Source organism: Miniopterus schreibersii, assembly GCF_964146895.1.
Source record: "Miniopterus schreibersii genome assembly, chromosome: X".
NCBI classification, from domain to species: Eukaryota; Metazoa; Chordata; class Mammalia; order Chiroptera; family Miniopteridae; genus Miniopterus; species Miniopterus schreibersii.
Genome location: NC_138104.1, coordinates 96,461,327 through 96,481,895, shown reverse-complemented (window position 1 = coordinate 96,481,895; position 20,569 = coordinate 96,461,327). Strand labels below are relative to the sequence as shown.

General features: G+C 44.7%; 1 protein-coding gene and 1 pseudogene across 5 annotated transcripts in view; both read right to left on the bottom strand.

Annotated features, from left to right (window-relative positions):
* Window positions 1-6,906: 6,906 nt before the first annotated feature.
* MAP7D2 (MAP7 domain containing 2) overlaps window positions 6,907-20,569 on the bottom strand; it is a 95,812-nt gene continuing 82,149 nt past the window's right edge. For 2 of the 4 annotated variants that reach the window (XM_081126710.1, XM_081126708.1), the window contains 7 exons: window positions 18,820-19,066; window positions 17,961-18,065; window positions 16,875-16,931; window positions 16,170-16,248; window positions 14,803-14,989; window positions 11,924-12,199; window positions 7,262-10,131 (listed from right to left, as the gene is read on the bottom strand). In XM_081126710.1, the coding sequence (XP_080982836.1) occupies window positions 11,950-12,199; window positions 14,803-14,989; window positions 16,170-16,248; window positions 16,875-16,931; window positions 17,961-18,065; window positions 18,820-19,066 (925 nt within the window). In that variant the 3' untranslated portion in view covers window positions 7,262-10,131; window positions 11,924-11,949. Of the gene's footprint in view, window positions 10,132-11,923; window positions 12,200-14,802; window positions 14,990-16,169; window positions 16,249-16,874; window positions 16,932-17,960; window positions 18,066-18,819; window positions 19,067-20,569 lie in introns of all 4 variants that reach the window. The other 2 variants (XM_081126709.1, XM_081126711.1) reach the window with 2 other exon arrangements.
* Window positions 6,944-8,213, bottom strand: LOC308551086 (large ribosomal subunit protein eL33 pseudogene; annotated as a pseudogene). The gene is made up of 2 exons: window positions 8,126-8,213; window positions 6,944-7,324 (listed from the first exon to the last, which is right to left on the bottom strand). The product of its transcript is annotated as a large ribosomal subunit protein eL33 pseudogene (transcript).

Below are 20,569 nucleotides of genomic sequence, written 5' to 3'. Positions count from 1 at the left end.
AAGCCCTCCAGGGGTTTCTGAAGCTCACTCAAGTTTCTCAACCACTTCTCTATGGCTTGTAATCCCTGTAAACCAGAGAAGAGATATAGAGGCTTGATGAAATTCCGAGTGGTTTTAAAACTACTAATTCTTTTTTTTTTTTTTAAATATATCTTTATTGAGTTCAGACAGAGGAAAGGAGAGGGAGAGAGAGAAACATCAATGATGAGAGAGTCATTGATCGAGCCCGCAACCCGGGCCTGTGCCCTGACCGGGAATCGAACCCTGATCGCCTGGATCCTAGGTCGACGCTCAACCGCTGAGCCACGCCCAGCCAGGCTAAAACTACTAATTCTTAAACAGAGAAAAAAAGTCTAATTTAAAAAGAAGGGGGAGCCTGGCCGGTGTGGCTCAGTTGGTTAAGCGCCATCCCATGCAGCTGGAGGATTCCTGGTCAGGGCACATGCTTGAGGGGGAAGGGGGGTGAAGCATCCCCTGTAGGGGGCATGCGGGAGGCAGCCAACTGATGTTTCTCTCTCATCAATGTTTCTCTCTCTCTCCCTCTCTCTTCCTCTCTCTGAAATCAATAAAAACTTAAAAAAGGGGGGGGCATCAGGCTTGGTACACACTTAGAGCCAGTGCCCACTGTTATTGTCATGTTTTGGAGGGACACTGCCTCTGGGGAAATCTGCTCTGACACACATCTCCAGCTATCCTTCTGTATAGCTTTCTTTAAAAAATGCTGAATGATGAGAGAGGCAGATAATTAGGGAGGAGCAGGACAAATAGCGTTCTCATTCCTTGACAACCCTGTTGGCCCGGATTTTTCTCGTAGTTTCTGTATAAACAATTTGTATTGTGTTGGTCATGTCTTCAGCATCTACATTAGTCCTTATAACTCAGAGCTGACAGAACCAGGTGAGTTTTCCCTTGCCTTAACTATCTGACGCTGATTGTGTTCCTTAATACTCATAACAAAATGTGATGTATATATAGGGTGTCCCCAAAACGTATACACATGCTTTGAATAATTATAAAGGCAATGTTTAGTATAATATATTTCATTTTCAAAGCTGAGCTCTCAGCTGTTACAGTGTGTATACATTTTGGGGGACACCCTGTACTTAGCGGCCATTTTCTTTTTTATCCATGAGATAGACATTTTTTGTGGATGCTGTCCTTGCTTTACCTTTACTTTTTTTTTTTTAAATACATCTTTATTGATTTCAGAGAGAGGGAAGGAGAGATAGACAGAAACATTAATGATGAGAGAGTCGTGGATCAGCTGCCTCCTGCATGTCCCCTGCTGGGGATGGAGCCCGCAACCCGGCATGTGCCCTGACCGGGAATCGAACCCAGATCGCCTGGATCCTAGGTTGATGCTCAACCGCTGAGCCACGCCCGGCTGGGCACCTTTACTTTTTTAAGGGTTTTGTCAACAGTGGAATGAAGAGAGAAATTATGTGTATTGTTTGAAAGAAACTGTTTTTTAGACAGGATTACGCTGCAGATTCTTTTTGCTTATTCTAGTCACTGCTTTTATGTGTTTGCCTGAAACGAAGGACAAACTCCTAAACAAGCTTTGGTAGTTACTACCAGCCCACTGGCACCATAAATTATTTCTGACGAGCTCTTTGGTAATGTAATATGCGAAGTGGCTTGGCGCCAGTTCTGCAAGTCATATGATATTTGTGGTTTTAAAACAACGTGTCACAACTCAGCAATTATTTAAAAAAAAAATTGATTGATGTGATCTACCAATATTGATACAAAGCAAAAAAGGATGACATTAGGCTTAAAACTTAATTTTACTGCAAAATAATTTTTTAAAGTTCATTACTCCCTGTATTTAAATCTTCAGTGCTCCCCCAAAGCTTTTCCTCAAAATCCTTGAGAGGTTCACTTCACATATCGCTTCCTCTCAAGCAGTATGCTTTTCTGTCCTGACACAACCCAGACACCAATTCAAAAGCCATTAAGCTCTCAAAAAATGTTATTTGCCTGAAAAATTTGGTGTAACTCCACATTTATCCCCCCACCACAGTTTCTTCTTAATTTTTTATACCAATTCTCACTCTCCCTTAAACTGGTAGGAAAAGAGAACCTAATAGACCCTGTGGTAGATTTTATAATAATACAATCAAAATTTGTACTGCCCCTCTCTTCCCAGGCTCCCTACTTGAACAGTGAAAATGACATGTGGGCCTGGCCAGTGTGGCTCAATGGTTGAGTGTCAACCCATGAACCAATAAGTCACCGGTTTGATTCCCAGTCAGGGCACATGCCTGGGTTGTGGGCTCGATGCCTGGGTTTCAGGCTCGATTCCCAGTTGATGTTTCTATCTCTCTCACTCTCCCTCTCTCTCTAAAATCAGTAAAAACATTTTTTTAAAAAATGACATGGCACAGCCGGGTGTGGCTCAGAGGTTGAGCATTGACCTAGGATCCAGGAGATCAGGGTTTGATTCCCGGTCAGGGCACATGCCCGGGTTGTGGGCTGCAGCCAATCAATGACTCTCTCATCATTGATGTTTCTACCTCTCTCTCTCCCTCTCCCTTCCTCTCTCTGAAATCAATAAAGATATATATATATTTTAAATGACATGTGGGGCTCACTTTATATTCCCATTAGACAGCTCTGCTCTGAGGCAATCATGATATGGCAGAGACAACTAACTATGCACCAAATTCCTCGTGCTCTCCCTTGTATAATACAGCAATATCTTTGGTAGGAAGTAAAGCAGCCAGGGACTCCATGTCTCAGTATCCCTTGCATCTAAGTGGGGGTCACATGACTAGTTCTTGCCAATGAAATGTGAGAGGAAACTGTATGAGTCCCTTAGAGGCAAGGTGGTTGGGAAGCAGTGTGTCTTTTCCATAGTCTTTCCCTATTCTGTCAGCTGGATGCAGAAAACCATGATACGATGGTAAGATGAGGGAGCTACAAGATGGAAGATGCCTGGTCCCTGAATTACCACTCAGAGAGTTGCAATAAGACACATCTGTTTTGGACTTCCCATGAGGGAGAAAAATCTTCTATTGTATTTGAGACATTCTGCATCTTGGTGGGGCAGGTTGTTGTTATAGAAGCTAGCATGGCCTTAACTAATGCATGTGATCATCGCCTTCCTTTGTCCAGTGATTAAGCTTAGCTTAGGAGTCAGTGTAAGACCTAGTACTGGCCAATGAGAAACAGAAATCTGTTGGGAGCTTCTGGGAGTTTCCTCCTTGGTGGAAGGAGGGGGCAGTACAAGGAGCAGCCTGCCATTGACTTCTTCGCATCTTTGACCACAGAGGAGTGAGGATGGGATGCTGGTGCCACAGTAGCCTTCTTAAGAGCCAAGAGACTCAAAGAAGTGCTGCCCTAGAATCCTGCTGTCATTGAGCTCCCTTTGGAGCTTGTTATGTATTATGTGTGATTAACAAATAACCTTAATATTGAAGCCACTTTCTGCTGTGCATGGTGGAACCATCCAAATTGGTATATTTCAATTTAAAAAAAAAAAACATTTAATGGTATACATGGATTTGAATTCATAGGGTACCTCAGTGACAACTGTTGTTTATTCACTCACAAATATTTACTGAATACCTGTGTTAGTAGTAGGAAGATGGCAGGCCTATCAAGAGGCTTACAATGAGGGAGGCAGACAGTAATCAAAGAATCAAAGAAATGTCTCATCACAAACTGTAATAATATGAAAACGTGTAACAACAGACCTTTCCTCATTACCTATCCCAACTGCAAATAATATCTTCATAAATCATTTGTCTACTGTCTCTCTTCCCTGTTAGACTGGGCTACAGGAAGGTGGGGACAATATCTAGGCTCATTCTCTGCTCCATCCCATCCTTAGCAAAATGCTTGGCATGGAGGAGGGAGGAGGTATTCAGACATAGTTGCTTCATAAATGAGCATTTCCTCCTGGATGACAAAAGAAATCTAACATTCTGTGCTTCCAGACAGAGGGTGCAGGTATTCTGCTGCACTGAGTAGTAGAAAAATAGATCAAATGGCCTCCGCAGAAGATTCCCAGGGATTTTCAAAGTCAGCAACAACCTATGGTGAGGGAAGCTGGTTGACATAAAATGGGAAGCTTGCAAATATAGTTAGGAGATGTGTAGACTGGCAAGAGCCTCTAGGGATTGTGACTGTGTGATTTCCCCAGGCAAGAACTTTGAGGTGTGGTGGGCCAGGGCAAGCACAGGCTCCAGAGAAAATCTTGGGCTTAGAGTGCAGCTGTGTACTTCCTGGCTATATGTGACCTTGAACAAGGCACTTCACCTGTCTTGGCCCTCATGGTAAAGTGAGCATGGCAACAACAGGCCTAACTCTGAAAGTCATTCTTAAGGTTAAGAGAGAGAACACATGGAAAGTCCTTAGCACAATGGCTAGCTGGTTCAGGTCCGGTTCTCCAGGAACAGACCTTGAGACCAATTAGCATGTAGGAAGTACAAGGGGAGTGCTAGGGGAGAAGAGAAAGCAGGAAGGAGAACTTGGGCTGCAATGCAGTCTCAACAAAGGCCACAGGTGAACGCACAGGGAGCTCTGAAGCTGCGACAGCCCTTCTGAGTTGTCCCACCTCAAGGCAAAGGTCTTTATATGCCCAGTTACCCAGTTATTGGATGCGGGCTTCCCAAGTGAGGGGCTTTGACCTTGGTGAGGCTGCCTCCTTCAGTCAAGGGCAATTCTCAGAGGAGAACTCTACCAACAAGACTCAGCAACTCTACCTCCAGCATCTGGAAGGAGACATCTGGAAGGACAAGTACGGCAGTCCTAAAGGGGAGGCCCATCTGGGCAGCACGCCACGACATCCACTATACTAGCATTGAATATGAACCTTTAAAGCCATTGTAGCAGCTTTTTAAAATTTCTCAAAGCTGCCTGGCCAGCATGGCTCAGCCATTGAGCATCGACCTAGGATCCAGGAGATAGTGGTTTAATTCCAGGCCGGGGCACATGCCTGGGTTGCAGGCTCGATGCCCAGCAGGGAGCGTGCAGGAGGCAGCCAATCAATGACTCTCTCATCACTGATGGCTCTCTCTCTCTCTCCCTCTCCCTTCTTCTCTCTGAAATCAATAAAGACATACACAAAAGAAAAAAAAAAAGACAAGAAGAGCCACCAGAGAGCTGTTGGCTCTAATCTGAAAGTGGCTTTACGTAAAAGCTCAGTTCTTTGGGACTCTATTCCTTGCATTTTCCATTTCCCGCGAACAGGTGAGGCAGGGAAAGCCTGCCCTTATACCGTCTTGGAAGTGCAGAAGGCTGACCGCTTCAGGTGCTTTCCCTAGGGCCAATGGGAGGCGTTTCCTAACCACAGCACAGAGGCTTCTCGCTTGCTCACTGCAGAGCTAAAGGGAAAGGTGGGGAGTGAACTCTCCAAGCACGCCATCCGAAGCAGATCAGCTAGCTCCCTGTGCCTTTCGCAAGGTGCCCCTCCAGCTCCAGGCTGTGGAAGGAGTGATTTCTTTCCACAGTATACACTGCCCACTGTTTTGGACCCTGACCTAGACCTCAGGGGAAAGAAAAGAAATAGGCAGCACTGAAACGCTCTTTCCCTCCTGCTCGACATGGGCCATCTGTTTCAGAAACACAAGGGCAAGTGGAGCCAGCCCTCAGCTGCCTGATCTAATGGTAACACATTAAAGGCACGTCTCCGAAGGTTCAGGATTTTCAAAGCATTTTAAGTCAGTTTCACCCACTCTATGTCTCTCATTGACCTAGAAGTCCCATGCCGGGTATCTGATAAGTGAGCCTGTGTTTCGCATTTAACCCAATATTTATGCACAGAGAATGCGAAACAACACAGAACAGCCCACATGAATTAGGTTACATAAACACCTCCCTAATTTGAAGGTGGCGAAGGGGATGCGACCAGTTCAGGGAATACTATTTTCAAATCCCATGTTCTTGCTTCCAGGTACAATGAGAACTTGAATTGATGACAAAGCCAAGCTCTGCAGCTTTCAGTAGGCGAATGGATAAGAAACACTTGCAAAAGCACGCTCAGATGAAAATGTTCTGGAATTATGGTGGTGATGGTTGCATAAATCAAAGATGGAGAATGTAAGCTTTAAAAGGGGGAATTTTATAGTATGTGAATGATACCTCAATCTTTTTTTTTAATAAAAGCACACTTAAAACTAGGATTCCCCATGAAGGTTTGGGCTTTTCTCAGCTGTAACACCTGCTCTAGCAAAACACTTCTCTGCTCTCAGGGGCACAAGAGCCTGTCAGCTCCCCCAGGGGGAACCAAAGTTGGGGGCCCTGGAGTCAACCCCAGCTCTGCCAAGTTCCAGCTGTGTGTCCTTAGGGACATAACCCTCTTCTACCTACCTGATAGCCTGGAGAAGTCTTAGGACCATCTTGCATACAGCAGGAACTCAGGACGTGCCCCCTGTTAAGGTCTACTCCTGAGGAAGCTTAAACCACAGCAAGTAGAGAGCACTGTTTCTCACCTCCTGAGATCATGGCACATCCTGGGGAGAGGGGCATCAATTTAGGATCTTTAAAGGCTGGTACCAAGCCTTGTATGTAAATTTTCCCCAACTTAAACTTTGAACCATAATTTGTACCCACACCTTGGATCCTCCTCCTGTCTTTTTCATTTCCTCAGACCTCTGAGCCTGTACCCCACTCCATCAGAGATGCTAAACTCACTCCCCCAGGAGACACTAAACCATGTGTCCACTCTACAGAACAAATGTTCCAACCCCACCCCATCATGCCTTAAAGTCTTATAACTCGTGGGTATGTTGCTGATCTCTATTTCTATTCCAAATTCTGTCTCTTTCTCTATCAGACTATACTGTCTTAGTTTTGGAAGTTTAATCATATAGTTTACTATTTGTTGGGGGGAAATCTCCTTTTTAAAACTCCCTTTTAAAAACTCATTTCTTAGATGTAAGTTCATTTTCTTTCTTTTTTATGAGAACAAATCCATTTTACTTAGTTTTCAGTAAGTTTAAATCCTTGAGGGGAACAGCATTACACAGATTCTGTGTCCAGTGGCCTTAGCAGGAAGATTGCTTCGGAATTTGACACGAGCCATGCCACTGCTTCCATAAGCACGAGTTACCTTTCCCCAGATGACTCTGGGTTTGTCCAGTTTGCCACCAGGAGTCACTGTGTTGTCCTTTGCTTTGTGCACATAAGCACATCTCTTGCCCAGATAGCATTCAGTTTCATCTCGAGCATAATCTCCTTCAGTTTTAAGAAGAGCTGTGTGCTCCCTCTGGATCCAGAGACCCCGCCTGTTGCCAGCAAACATGGCCTTGGACCACAGCCTTCTAGACGTATTTGTCCTCATAGAAGTCCTGTTCCCAGCAGCCTCCACGGGGTCCAACTTGGCAGAAAAAGTATGTCTATTTTCTCTCATGAACCGTAAAAATTATACTTTCAAGTTGCAAAAAAGAAATCCCATTCATGGAACTTCATTTAGTTTACAAAGACTGCACAAATGTGAGGGCCACCTACTGTTGGTCTTCTTCACAAGCACAGGTTTTCCCATTTAGGGGCATGGGTTTACGTCTATGCTAATGTACCACAGTCAAGTTTTAGACATTCTAGGAATTACATGGGTTTTGTTGGGATCTACTTCCTGTTTATTGTTAATGTGTAAGAAAACTATAACGTTCTCTTTATTTAGTAGTTGGCTCCCTGTGAAATTATTCTACAAGTTTTTTAGTTGTTTCTCTTGGGTTCTCTTTTCTAATGTTTCTATGAGTTCTCACTCCATTTTCTTAAATAATTGTGCTTCCTAAACAATGCTGAAGCGTGGGGATAGAGGTCACCCTGTGTTGTGCCTCAATGTAATGGGTGTACCTCTAGAAACAAATTAGTTCTTTACATCTGCTTTCTAAATTTAGTTTACAGAGACATTTGCTAATAGGAAAACTGTACATACTAAAAAAAATGTAGAATGTTCACAAAATAGAAATTGCTCTTAGGAGTGACTGGCCTCTACTGTGACCCTCTGGCTAGAGCTCATGATGACAGAAGCTACTTGTAATGCCAGTGTCAAAAGCCAGCATATGGAAAGAGTTAGGATGTTGACTCTTGTGCCCTCGCCAAAGCCTTTGTCAGCACAGCTGGGGAGGGCTGCACAGACCGGGCCCTAGCTTGGAAATTGCAGCCTAGAAGTTACCGTGCAGGTTCCAACACCTCCATTCCAGCGCTGCCTCTCTGGCTTCTGGTCCTGACTGGTATTGTCTCCCAGGCTTCAGGCAAGCCATGAATTCGATACAAAAAAGCTGGTCTGGGTTTCAGCTTACTGGAAAATAAGAATCACCATTCCATTATAATTTTGTTTAAACGCCAGATTGCTATGTGGAATGTTTTCATAGGTTACACTAAGGTTAACTGCATCTTAACCAGTTAGAAATCCCTCCCATCAGTGGTCTGAAAGTGCAGCAACTTTACTGTACTTAGAAGTTCATCATGTCCTAGGGCAGCTTATCACTTAAGCTTATTTCCACAGTTGGCTTCACTTGGAACTGACAACTGAGGAATTTTAATGAGTTTGACAGGGAAAGGACAGCCACACAAGATTTTTGCTGTTTTTTCCCCACATGGGATTTTTAAAAATCTGGTTTCCTTTCAGCAGATTTCTTCATTGAGCCTACAGAAACAAACAAAACACTAGCACACCATCAAACTCTTCAGTGAAAATGTATTTCACGTTAAAGACAATGTACACATCATGCAAATGAGGCATCACCACAGTCACAATGACGCTGTGAGGCACAACAGATCACAACAAAACAGACCTTTAGCAAAATAAAGCTGTAAGAAAGATGCGAGGCATTTTTTGAAAGTCATGCTGTCATTTTCTATGTGCTTGTCATAAAAGGGATTTTCCCTGATAGTCATCAAGATCAATGGCACTGCGTTGGTGGAGGCATATATTTTATTTAGTATATACACATACACAAACATACACAGTTTCCATAACTAATAGTCTTAAACTGCAGCTGGTTTCGAAAGCACATAAACAATATTACTATTGACACTGCTTTATATTTCCTGGTTTCAAACCTCAGTCAGCATTATGGATCTTTATGAACTCTTATTATACAAGAAAGAGTTTCAAAGAAGAAAAGGTGATTTTAATCTGAAAGTCACATTTCACCACAAGAAACAAAATTAAGAAAACACATTATATGGCGTAAAACATGAGAAGTGTACATTCTAGCGTCATCTGTCCTCCGTTCAGATGTTTTATGTTGAAGTCCATTACAGTGACACACTGAGTCCCGTTCGGGGCCCCCGTTTCAGAGCGCTATCATTTCCATCGGTGCCTGGTTTTATTCAAGTTGAGCAAACACAGGAGCGAACAAACAAACAAAAGCCCCAACAGCAACAACATGAAAACCAACCAGCAGTGCATGAGACACACGATTCATTCAGTCCAAAAGCCACTCGATGGATTAGAGTGGCTACAGCTTGGGGATGTTAAGGTGCAACACGAAAGGTGCTCACTAGACTCAGCTGCTCATGTCCATAGGAATGTAAGAAAACAGAAATCATTCCACACTGTTTAATGGCTTCCTAATTCAACCAGACTTATTCCGTTAGCTCCTCAAGGAGTAATGTGACGCAACACGTTTTGCAGGTGACTAAGCTTAATAATAAGAAAAACAGCTTCTTGATAGTAACTTCCAACAAAGAAACCCCAGAGAGAGGGAGAAACCCTCTGGAATTTCTTCTTCTAAACACAGGTGTGAGATATGCAGCCCAAGTTCAGTATATGTTTAAGTAGAGTCTGGGTAAGTATCTAGAATATTTACAGGAAACAATATCTAAATGTTCATGGGCTCCAACTTTGGGAATAACAGTTACAGGTGAATTTCCGAGCTGGAATGACTCGGTTTCGGATGATCACTATGGTAACAGTAAGTAGTACAGAAAGCGCTTTGTCAGCAGCCGAAGCTCATAAATAGAACCATAACATGAAACGGCGCTAAAGCCGACAAGGCCAACTTCGCAAGGTGTCTACCGTGAGTGGCCAGTGTTTGATATACTAACTAGGAATACAGTTACACTTCAATCTAACAATGTGGAATCCAGTGGGTAAGGATGACAGAAGCTTCTTCCAAGGGCCAGCAGCTCGGATCTGACTACCAGCATCTTCACGGCTTCTCGCAACACCATCTGTGTCAATTCACAAACAAACCCTGGTGAGACCAATGAAGACACCAAGTATATTGCAATTTGTAGCCTCTATTCCCTTTCACTAAAATGTTCACACACTGTGGGACTTGCTGCCTGCTTGGTGATTTTATTTCCTTGGTTCACATGGTATCTCTCAGCAGAAGTGCTGCATCATCTTGTGTAGAACTGTTCTTTTAGGTGGGCCAAGTTTTCTTTGCACGGACTGTGTGAAACCTGCAGGCTGCTGAAAGTCCCAAACTTTGCTTTCCAAATGCTAGTGCTGCCACCAGCCATGTGACAGCAAAACCCCCAACACATTTCTAAATGCCGCCCCCCCGAACCATGCAGGGGTGGTGCCACCTCTGGTTGAGAATAATTTAGGAACTGGACTAAAAAACAAATGAAAATATACAAACAGTTATAAATGCAGTTATCTAGCTAAGGTATTTTCTTTTTGGACAGGGATTTTGCACTTCTTTTAGTTAGAGATGTAGAGAATAGACTCAAGGAGCCTAGGTTTTGTGGATTTTCTGGTCTTTACTGAATAGTGATGTCAGTGGACTGAAGGGTTCAAGGTATGCTAACAATAAAAGAAACCTTTGACTAAATATTAAGCCGTATGTCAGGGAGATAGAATGCTCAGGTGAATTGTTTTTGGTTTTGGAGTGTCCAAGAAGGCAGCTGCTCTTCCAAACCAGGAATATTCTTTATTCTAAAAATTATGTCACACATTCCCTCTCATGTGTGAAGGTACCACATCTGCTTTCCCAAGAGCCAAGAGACGTAAACTCTAAAATGCACTGTGTACAGCCTACAGCTGAGGTTAGGTAGAAATAAGTATACAAAACACCGCAACCTTGGCCATGTGGCTTCCCCAACCTGCTTCCTCATTTAAGAAAGAGAAAGATTGGACTAGGTCATATCAGGCATCAAAGTTCTGTTATAGGAGTGGAGCATCACAAAACACAAAGTGGCCAAGAGAATGCTGAGACTATAAAAATGTCTAAAAGAAGTCTAAAGTGGGAGGAAAATTGGCATTATTAAGTTACAAACAATTGGTGGTAAATTGTTTTCATCACTGAAAAACAAATGAGCCCCAAACTGAAGTAAATCCAATGTGAGGTATGTGTAACTAAAGGCACATAAATGCAGAGGGTTTAGAACCCATATATAACTTGCTCAAATGAGAAGAGCTTCTAGAAGGACTTTGGCAAGAAAAAAGACCAAAGGTGGGAAACAAAAGCTTCAGGGCACAAACTTCAGTCTCCCCACCCCCCACTCCCTCAGGTACACTCCAAGAGCAAATGTTGCTTTGGAAGGCTCCAGAACGGGTCAACAGGACAGGAAATCATCTGGCCGAACACTCATCAATGTATACGAATGATTCTGGATAGAATGTGAGATGTAGCTGAGTAAAACTTGGGGAGAAGTTCATTTTATGAACATCGCCCTGAACCACTATTAGAGCAGTCTCTCTTTGCTTCTAAATAAGGTGCTACTCGAGATAGGTGGTGGGTCAAAGTTTTAGGCAGCGCTTCTCAATACACACACCCATCCACACGCCCTAACGGCAGGGCCGGGCATGGAGGGTGTGGTGCTAAAGGCTCCCATGTGAAGGATTTACTTGAAATCCACTTCAATTCTTGTGTGTACTGCAGTATGTACTACATATTCAAATTCATACTTGCATTTTTCAAATAAAACTGCCTATCCAGGAGGCTGCGTGATGTTTATCCTACCTTCATGACCCCAGTTGGAGTTATAGATTTAGACTATCATCAAAAGACTGTACCTTTCATTAAAGAGATGCTGTATTTGTCAACAGAAGGTGTTCAGAGTATTTTCTTGGCTGGGACTGTTAAATCCTTCGATCAGGTTTTTGTTACAGTCATCCAGGCTGAGATTTTCACTGGATCTCTTGGGGAACATGGGGGGGCCGGTGAAATCTAAGAGATCTTGAAGAGCTCGGGCATTACCAGTTCCATTTTGGTCCAGAGACACCCCAGGAATCATTTCACTCACTGGTGAAAATTCTGGGATGGAGATAAGCTCTTCTTTTGAAACAGGACTGGGTGGCAGGCAGAAAGGAGGGGAGAAGGAGAGGGAGAGGGAGAGGGAGAGAGACAGACAGATAGATAGAACTATTAATTCTAATATTTTGTTATACTACTCTTCTTTCCTAGAGTAGATGGATTTAGAGCCAGAGCTTGTGTGTAACACATTGTAAAAAAATGTAAGTTAGGCCCGGCCGGGCGTGGCTCAGCAGTTGAGCGTCGATCTGGGATCCAGGCGATCGGGGGGTTCGATTCCCAGTCAGGGCACATGCCCGGGTTGCGGGCTCGATCCCCAGTCGGGGGCATGCAGGAGGCAGCCGGTCAATGACTCTCTCATCATTGATGTTTCTCTCTCTCTCTCTCTCTCTCTCCCCCTCTCCTTTCCTCTCTCTGAAATCAATAAAGATATATTTTTTAAAAAATGTAAGTTAGTTCACATCTGAGATGCTGACAGACACAAGGCCCCAGTGGATGAGAACTAGGGAAGGGGACTGAGCAGGGCTGTGAAGGTCAAGCTCACAGTGTCCACAGGAAGGAAGAAAACAAGAAGCACAGGCACCAGCCCTCTACTGCAGAGAAGTCAAGTACTTCCCAAACCTTCGAAATGGGAAACCCAGACAGAATGCACACGCTGGAAGTTAAAAGCGAGCTGAAGAAGGGCCTTAGTTGGCACTGGGCCTTGGAGTGCTGCCTCTCTCCAGCAGTGCAGCCCTGGGCGAGCTGCTTTTACTTCCTGGGCCTCAGCTTCCTCTGCTGTAAAATGGGGCGAACAGTCATTTCTCCCTGCCAGGGCTCCCGAGAGTGGGATGTGCTCACACTGGGGAGTATTCCTGCATCTGTCTACTGTAAGCGCTCATTAAGGTTGGGACCATCGTCAACAAGGACCCCATTATTTACCCTGTCACCTGCAGAGCGACTCTCCCACAGCTCCCTCTGTAAAATGAGGCTTCTGCTCCACCCCTGACTTATCCAGCTCCTGCCCAGTGGGCCTGGTCCCCTCTCTCTCTCGTCTCCCTAGAGATGGGAGGCAGCTGTGTCAACCACGAGTGGCTGACTGCAATTTGAGGGCCTGTCACCTGGAGTCTCTCTTAACAGCCAGAGTAAGGCTGCTTCCAGGTTGGTCTGTTCTTTTTTTACTCGATAAGATCTTAGAGAAGAATCTAGAAAAACCTGTTGAACTGTAGAAGCTCAGAGGATCCATCTCCCTCACACTGAGCAGCAGCTGACCTAATACCATTTCTGGTGGCTGGACCCTGGGCAAACTGCCTCATTAGCAAAAACATCCACCCCACCTCCTTTTCCTGGGTTTAAACAGCTTCTCAGTGCTTGGGGAGGAGAGGATGCCACAGCCTTGGTGTAACCTCCAGAAATCGCCTCTCTCCAGAGGCACAGGAAGCTACCGGGAGAACTCAGTGCACACACAAAGCCCCTTCCCTTTCTTGAACTCTGGCAGGGGCCATGTCTTGTCCCCTTCCCCACCCAGATACAAAAGGAATAAGAGGGCTCAGCACGGGGGGGGGGGGGGGTTCTGTTAACCTTTAATATGCCTCAGCTGTTTTCCCTGGAGGCTGCCGGCCATGATGGTGGCTGGTGGTGGCCGGTGGTGGCAGGGGAGATGGTGGCAAGGGCTGAGGAGGCCCTGCTATCAGTGTGCACAGGACGTGCTCCCCTGGTGATGGGGCTGCTGGAAGTTGGGTTTTCACATATCCGGCTCAAGGCCAGGGTGGGAAAGACCCTCCGCTCATACCTCTCCCCCTAGACTTAGCTGAGAATTCGCAGTCAAGGAGAGCAGGGTAAGCTCTGGGAGAGCTTTTGCCAACACTGTCGGTCCCTCCTGACCGAAGAGCCGCCTCCACTCCAAGGGCCCTGCCTGGGGCTCTCTAGTCCAGTGCCACTGCCCCCACCCCACACGAACTGTTCTCCTTTCATCTGGGATGAATTTGCCAGGTGGTATCATCCACAAACATACCAGTGTGAGAATTCCTTAAGTTCTGAGAATCTGAAAGCAAACTAGTTCCGTTATCGAGTCTTCAATAACAGGTCCCCTTAAACGTGAGACACTAGACACAGTGGGCCCTGTTCAGGGTGCCCCTTTACCCGCAGGTGCACCAATCCCTCAGCTGCAGAGAGAGTTGGCAGCTAAGCATTCTGAGCTGCCACTTGTGTTCTGGACAACTGCCTTCAGCTGACGGGAGCCCCATGCCCACACACATTATACCTGCCTGCCCCACCAAAGACTGATGGATAACGGCATGAAGGCTGCCCCCTTCTCTCATTCAGATCATAAGCTGCTAGAAATTCATCCTCCAGGGCTCCCATGGGACCAGCTGGGGCTGCACCTTGCCCGGTGATTTCCCCGGCCCCATCCTGTTTCTCACACCCTCCACTTTCTCCTAAGACTCTCTCCCATAAATCCCAGGCCCTAGACCCCCAAACCCTAGGCTCTGCTTCTAAGAAGCCTGACCCAAGACACTAACGTACCACTGAGAGCTTTCCTGAATGGCAACCGAAGCCATCTGAGTTGATCGGGATGTGTAAAAAATGAAGAAATCAACTATGAGGTGGGGGAGGTGTTTGGAGAAGAGATGAGTCTCAAATGCAACAGAAATCAACTTACCTCACATCCATAGACTGAACTTCTTCAGTTGAGTCATCCAGACTGTTTGATTTCCCATCAAGGGCATCCAGATGAGCAAGTCCCCCAACTGGTTTCAGCCCTTTGGAGAAACCGTCTCGGGGGAGAGTTGCTGGGGCGGCACGCTCCACACTGTTAACTTCCTGGCAGGTGTTCAATCCATTGATTTCTGATTGAGAACAGAAAGTCATTCTGTTCATCATAAAATACCCAAAACAATGGAGCAACAGAGGAAATATATACAGTGGTACCTCGGTTTTCGAATGTAATCCGTTCTGGAGACCGTTCAAGTTCTGAAACGTTCGGAAACTGAGGGATCTTGCCCTCAGCAGAAGCCGTGGGGCATGTTCGACTTCCGAGGCGTGTTCAAAAACCGAAGCATTTCCTCCTGGGTTTACGGCGTTTGTAACCCACAACGCTCGTCCACAGAGACGTTCGAAAACCGAGGCACCACTGTATATCGAGGCAATTAATATAATCCTCTGCTTTACCAATAATGCAATATCTTTTGCAAAAAGAATCCCAGGTAATCACTGGCACACAGGGGAAGAGAAGACAAGTGGCATTACCAGTGTCTGTGCAGCAGAGCTCAGGACCCAGCCAGGAGTCTCTGTGTCATACACTGTACAAGTCCCCCAGTTCTGGCAGCAGGTTTTTGGGTTTTTTAAAATATATTGTATTGATTTCAGAGAGAAGAAAGGAGAGGGAGAGAGAGAGAAACATCAATGATGAGAGAGTCATTGATCAGCTGCCTCCTCCACACCCCCTGCTGGGGATCGAGCCCACAACCAGGGTATGTTTCCAACCAGGAATCGAACAGGGATCTTCTGGATCATAGGTTGATGCTCAACTGCTGAGCCACGCCAGCCAGGCTGGCAGCAGGTTCTTGAGCCACAAAGTAAAGGAGAAATGTGAAGAGTGACTCTGAGATGGGTATGCCTTTTCTGACTTTGGCTGCCATGAAATATTCAAACCTAAGAAGTTCTAAGTGTACACACTAGAAAAGAGCTAGACTACCCAGAGGTGTGGCAGGCAGAAGAAACTGTCATAGAATAGTGGTCAGTTTTTAATAGAACCTGCCCAGCACGTAAGCTCCCTGGAAAGCAGCATGGGCAGCAGACGGCTAGCTCCTGCACTGCAATAATTAGAGTAACCAAGGAACCCAGGCCTTTCCGAAAGTTCCCGGCAGATTTGTGCTGGAGATTGAGACTCCACCGGGGAAGGGAAAGTGCACAGCCCCCATTCAGCAATCATGTTCTTAGGACCCACAGGTGTCTGTCCCCTGCAGGAAGTGCATCAAGCCCTCACCTCCTGAAATGAGATACCCAAGAACCAGACCTCTCACTCACCTATTTTGTTAGTGACAACTGTTTTTGTCTCACTTTCCATGCACACAGTGGGCTGGAGCTCTATTTTCAGGTCTTCTTTCTGAAAACAAACAGAGGGGAGGCTGACTTCACATAAAAATACAAATGCTTTTGAAAAGCATCAGAGGCTATCTGGAACCATGCTGGGCCATCTGTCTGCTCCATGGTAGTTCTTTGGGTTTTCTGAGCTTATTACAAATCAGCTGTTTCCCTTATTAATATGTCACCATTCTCTTTTTTATTCATGACTACTGTGTCTCTCCCTGCATCCCCACCCCCATTTCTCTGAGGAAATATTTAATTACCACCCCATCTCTGAAACTCCTCTCTTAGACTCCTCTTTTTGGGGACCTACAGCCTCCTTAATATAGCCAGGAACAAAGCAGGAAGGGTCCATTTTGTCTGGCTGCTCCTCTCTGAGATCCACAATTCCACTGAATGTCTTCTGCCATTCAGCACACAAACTATTAAAATGGTATTCTGGCCCTGGATGGTGTGACTCAGTTGGCTGAGCGTCGTCCCAAGCCCCAAGTGGTTGCCAGTTTGATTCCCGATCAGGGCACATACACAGGTTACGGATTCGATCCCCTCTCTCTCACATTGATGTTTCTCTCTCTCCCTCTCCTTTCCTCTCTCTCTAAAATCAATAAAAAACATATTTAAAAGAATGGTATTCTGAATGCTTACCTTCACTTCTGGAGACACATCACTCCTCCTTGTTCTCTTCATGATTTCATCTATTCTCTGGAAACCAAACAGAACCAGGTAAGAGGAATGCAAGACCAAAAAGGCATGAAAGTAGATGGGTCTATATGCAATTTCACATTTCTCAGAAAACTCATAAAACAGAAACGTCAGCAGAGGATAATGAGTATAGAAAGGTTTTCTGTTGGTTTTGCAGATGTACACCTTTGCCCTCTCAACAAGGTCAAATGTTTGAAAAGTGAACTAGTAAGTATGTAGAATCAACATCTCATTTATATTCCATCTTTCTCCTTCCTCTCCTTAGGTTACCTAAAAAAATCAATAATCACCACCTGCTATTCAAGGGGACCACCCTAGAGAAAGTGAGGCTGAGATGCAAGTTGAGAGGGAAGGCCACAGATTGGCTTCCTGGCTCCCAGGCCTACACCTACAGCAGCACAAAGCCCAGGCTGGAGCTGGGACACCATGATAATGGACCTTTATAATCAGCCTCCTTAAACACACTTTATCCATAATTCCATGACATGTAAATAGACCAAACACTGCAGTCTGAAAGCAAAGACTGTCAAACTGGATTAAAATAACAAGTCCTGACTATACGCTACTCACACTTATAAGGACACACATAGGTTCAAAGTAAAAGGACAGAAAAAGATTTACTATGCAAATGCTAATCATAAAAAGACCGATGGAGTGGACTTTAAGACAAGTATTACTAGAGATAGAGAAAGACATTTCTAATGATAAAGGTAGGTGTCAATTCAACAGGAAAATTAAGTACTTTGAAATATATATTCACCTAACAGCAGAGCTTCAAAACATATAAGACAAAAGTTGATAAAGAAGGAGAAATGGACAATTCCATAATCACAGATGAAGCTTTTAACACTCCTCTCTTAGTAACTGACAGAACAAGATGACAGAAAGCTAATAAAGATATAGAAGATCTGAATAGCACTATCAATGAACCTGACCTAATTTGACAATTCTAAGATCACTCTACCCAACAACTGCAAAAGAGAACTGGATTTGCCTCACCCTCAGTCCTCCTAACCCCTTAGCCCTTACCTTCTTCCTCTCCAGTCGCTCCTGTTCAATCTGCAGCATGATCTGTTCTCTTTCTAGACGCATCTGTTTAGCTGCCTCCTGGGCCTTTGCTTCTGCTGCTTCCTTCTGAAAGGAACAGGTAAACCAAGGCATAGGCTTTACTAAGCTACGAAAACACTGTAGCAATTACCTAGGGTTTGCACATGTTCCTTGACCGCATCATCTACCCCAAAGTGGTGCTGCTCTACCACTCAGTGTGGATTTACACGGCCGGCTCTACGACACAGCAGACTAGCTGGGCCTCACTCACCTACCCTGCAAATCAAGTGTAGACACTTCCCATGCATGGCCAAAGTCTTTGTGTCTGATGGCAGCCTCTGGCCATGAAGTGTATATGTGGCTAGGAGTTTCAGGAAGTTAATTCCCCAAGGATTGACCTTCATCCGTGAGAGGCAGGAGTTGGTAGATAAATAATAATCCAGTTTCCTCATCCCTCGGAGGGACAATTCTAGGCATGTTCCACAGTTTCTTAGATAGTCCCAAAGGGAGTGAGTTGCAGTTGCCCATAGAAACCCACACATCAATGCGCTTACATTGGCTTTCCTCTCACTCCCCTACTAGTTTCCTGGGATCTTCTCCCAAATCAATTACTGGCACCCAAATTCTCCTCCAGGGTCTGTCTGAGGGAGCCCTAACAAGCATACAGCAAACATTACCAACTTCACTTTGATTGCCCAAAGTGACTCATATTTAATAATCAGCCCAGTTGGTTTAAGAAAAAATACTTCAAGAAAATATAATGAGTCATTCAAATTTAACTAATTTTACCTAATGCTAACTAAGATCCTTAAGAAGAGTCTATATGAAGACTCCCAAGTACCTGCTTTTCGATCACGGCTTTTTCTTGCTTTTCTTTTTCTTGCTTTTCTTTTTCTTGCTCTTCTTTCAACAGCAGCTCCTCTTTGGCCTTCTTCTCGGCCTCCTCTTCCTCCAGCCTTTTCTTTTCCTCTTCCTGCTGCTGCCTTTCCTCTTCCTGTCGCTGCTTTTCCTCTTCCTGCTTACGGGCTTCCTCTTCTAAGCGAAGTCTTTCCTCTTCTGCCTTTCGTTCCAGTTCCTCTCTCTCCAGCCTTTTGAGAACATAACTGTCATTAGAAGATGAGAACATGCTCAAAGGCAAACTGCCAAAGAACTGTGCGCTGACAGGAGTGTAGCACAGCACAGTCACAGACACGTGCACTTCAATTAGTATCCACTTAAGAAAATGACTCATCCTTCCCAGAAAGCCACTCCAGTCCATATACTTACAAAAAAAAAAAAAAAAATTAACGAGGGTTGACTTGAAATTCTGTTATGAAGAGTAATGATGATATTGATTTGTGAGCATATTGTAATGAAGACACAGATGTTCCCCAGTCAACCCACAAATGACCACAGCCCCATTAGTCTTATTTAATGCGATCCTTTAAAAACTAAGCACAAGTGTCTCAACAGCCACAACTGTGCCAGTCAGCAATTTGAGAGCAGTGACTATGGGCTCAAAAAGTTCACTTTGGGTTTTAATTGGTGCATCACTTCTAAAGCAACAAACAGAAGAAATGCTCAAAAGAAACTTGACATTTAACACAGAAATTAAAATACCCTTTTCCCATTGAGTTAGGAAATCTTTAAAAATCTGTTGTAGCTTTTATTCTCCGCTGTATAAACTTTAACTCATGGACATGGACAACGATGTGGTGATTGGCAGGGGGAGGTGGAAGAGAGCATAGAGGGGATAAATGGTGATAGAAAAAATATAAAACTTAAATTAAAATAAAAACTTAACAGGCATTTGGACCTTTTTCACCCACAGATGAATACTTGGTGATACGATGACAAAAGAGCTCTAGGCAGCGAGGGAACGTTGTGTAACAGACAAGCTTGTGTTTTTACATCTCTAATGCCCTTCTTGCTCACATGTGAGTCACTTTCCTCCTCTATGAAAAAACCTGAGTGATCATACTCACCTTGCAGTGTGTGCCGGACTGGCAATGTGGCAAATGGGCAAGACCAAGACTGCATTCTGACTGTGCCACTCACCTTGTGACCCTTCCTCGGAAAGTGACTGAACATTTCTGATGCCCATTTACAAAGTGCGAATGGCTATATTATTGGCTCCACGACATCACTGTGAGAATGAAGTGAGATAATGCATGGGAAGCACTTAGTGCAATGCCTGGCTCTGGGGAGATTCCCAAATGTTAGTTTGTCTTACAATTTAAAATGAATCTTCTCTCCAACTCCCAATTTCCTTTTAAGAGCATCTATAAAACTATGTTTTTCAGAAATTACCTTTATTTGGAAGAATGTGTCACTGACTTACTGGATGCTGTTATCCTGTTAAAGATCAAGACTTTAAAAGAAGATCCTTCTATCCTAATGGTTAGCTTCAGGAATCGTGGAGACAATTAGCCTATATGTCACAAAAGAGACATTTTAAAAGGTGAAGAGGCCCGGCTGGGTGTGACCTGGAGGTTGAGCACTGACCTAGGATTCAGGAGGTTGCGGTTCGATTCCTGGTCAGGGCATGTGCCTGGGTTGCAGGCTCACTCCTGCCAGGGGTATACAGGAGGCAGCCGATCAATGACTCTCTC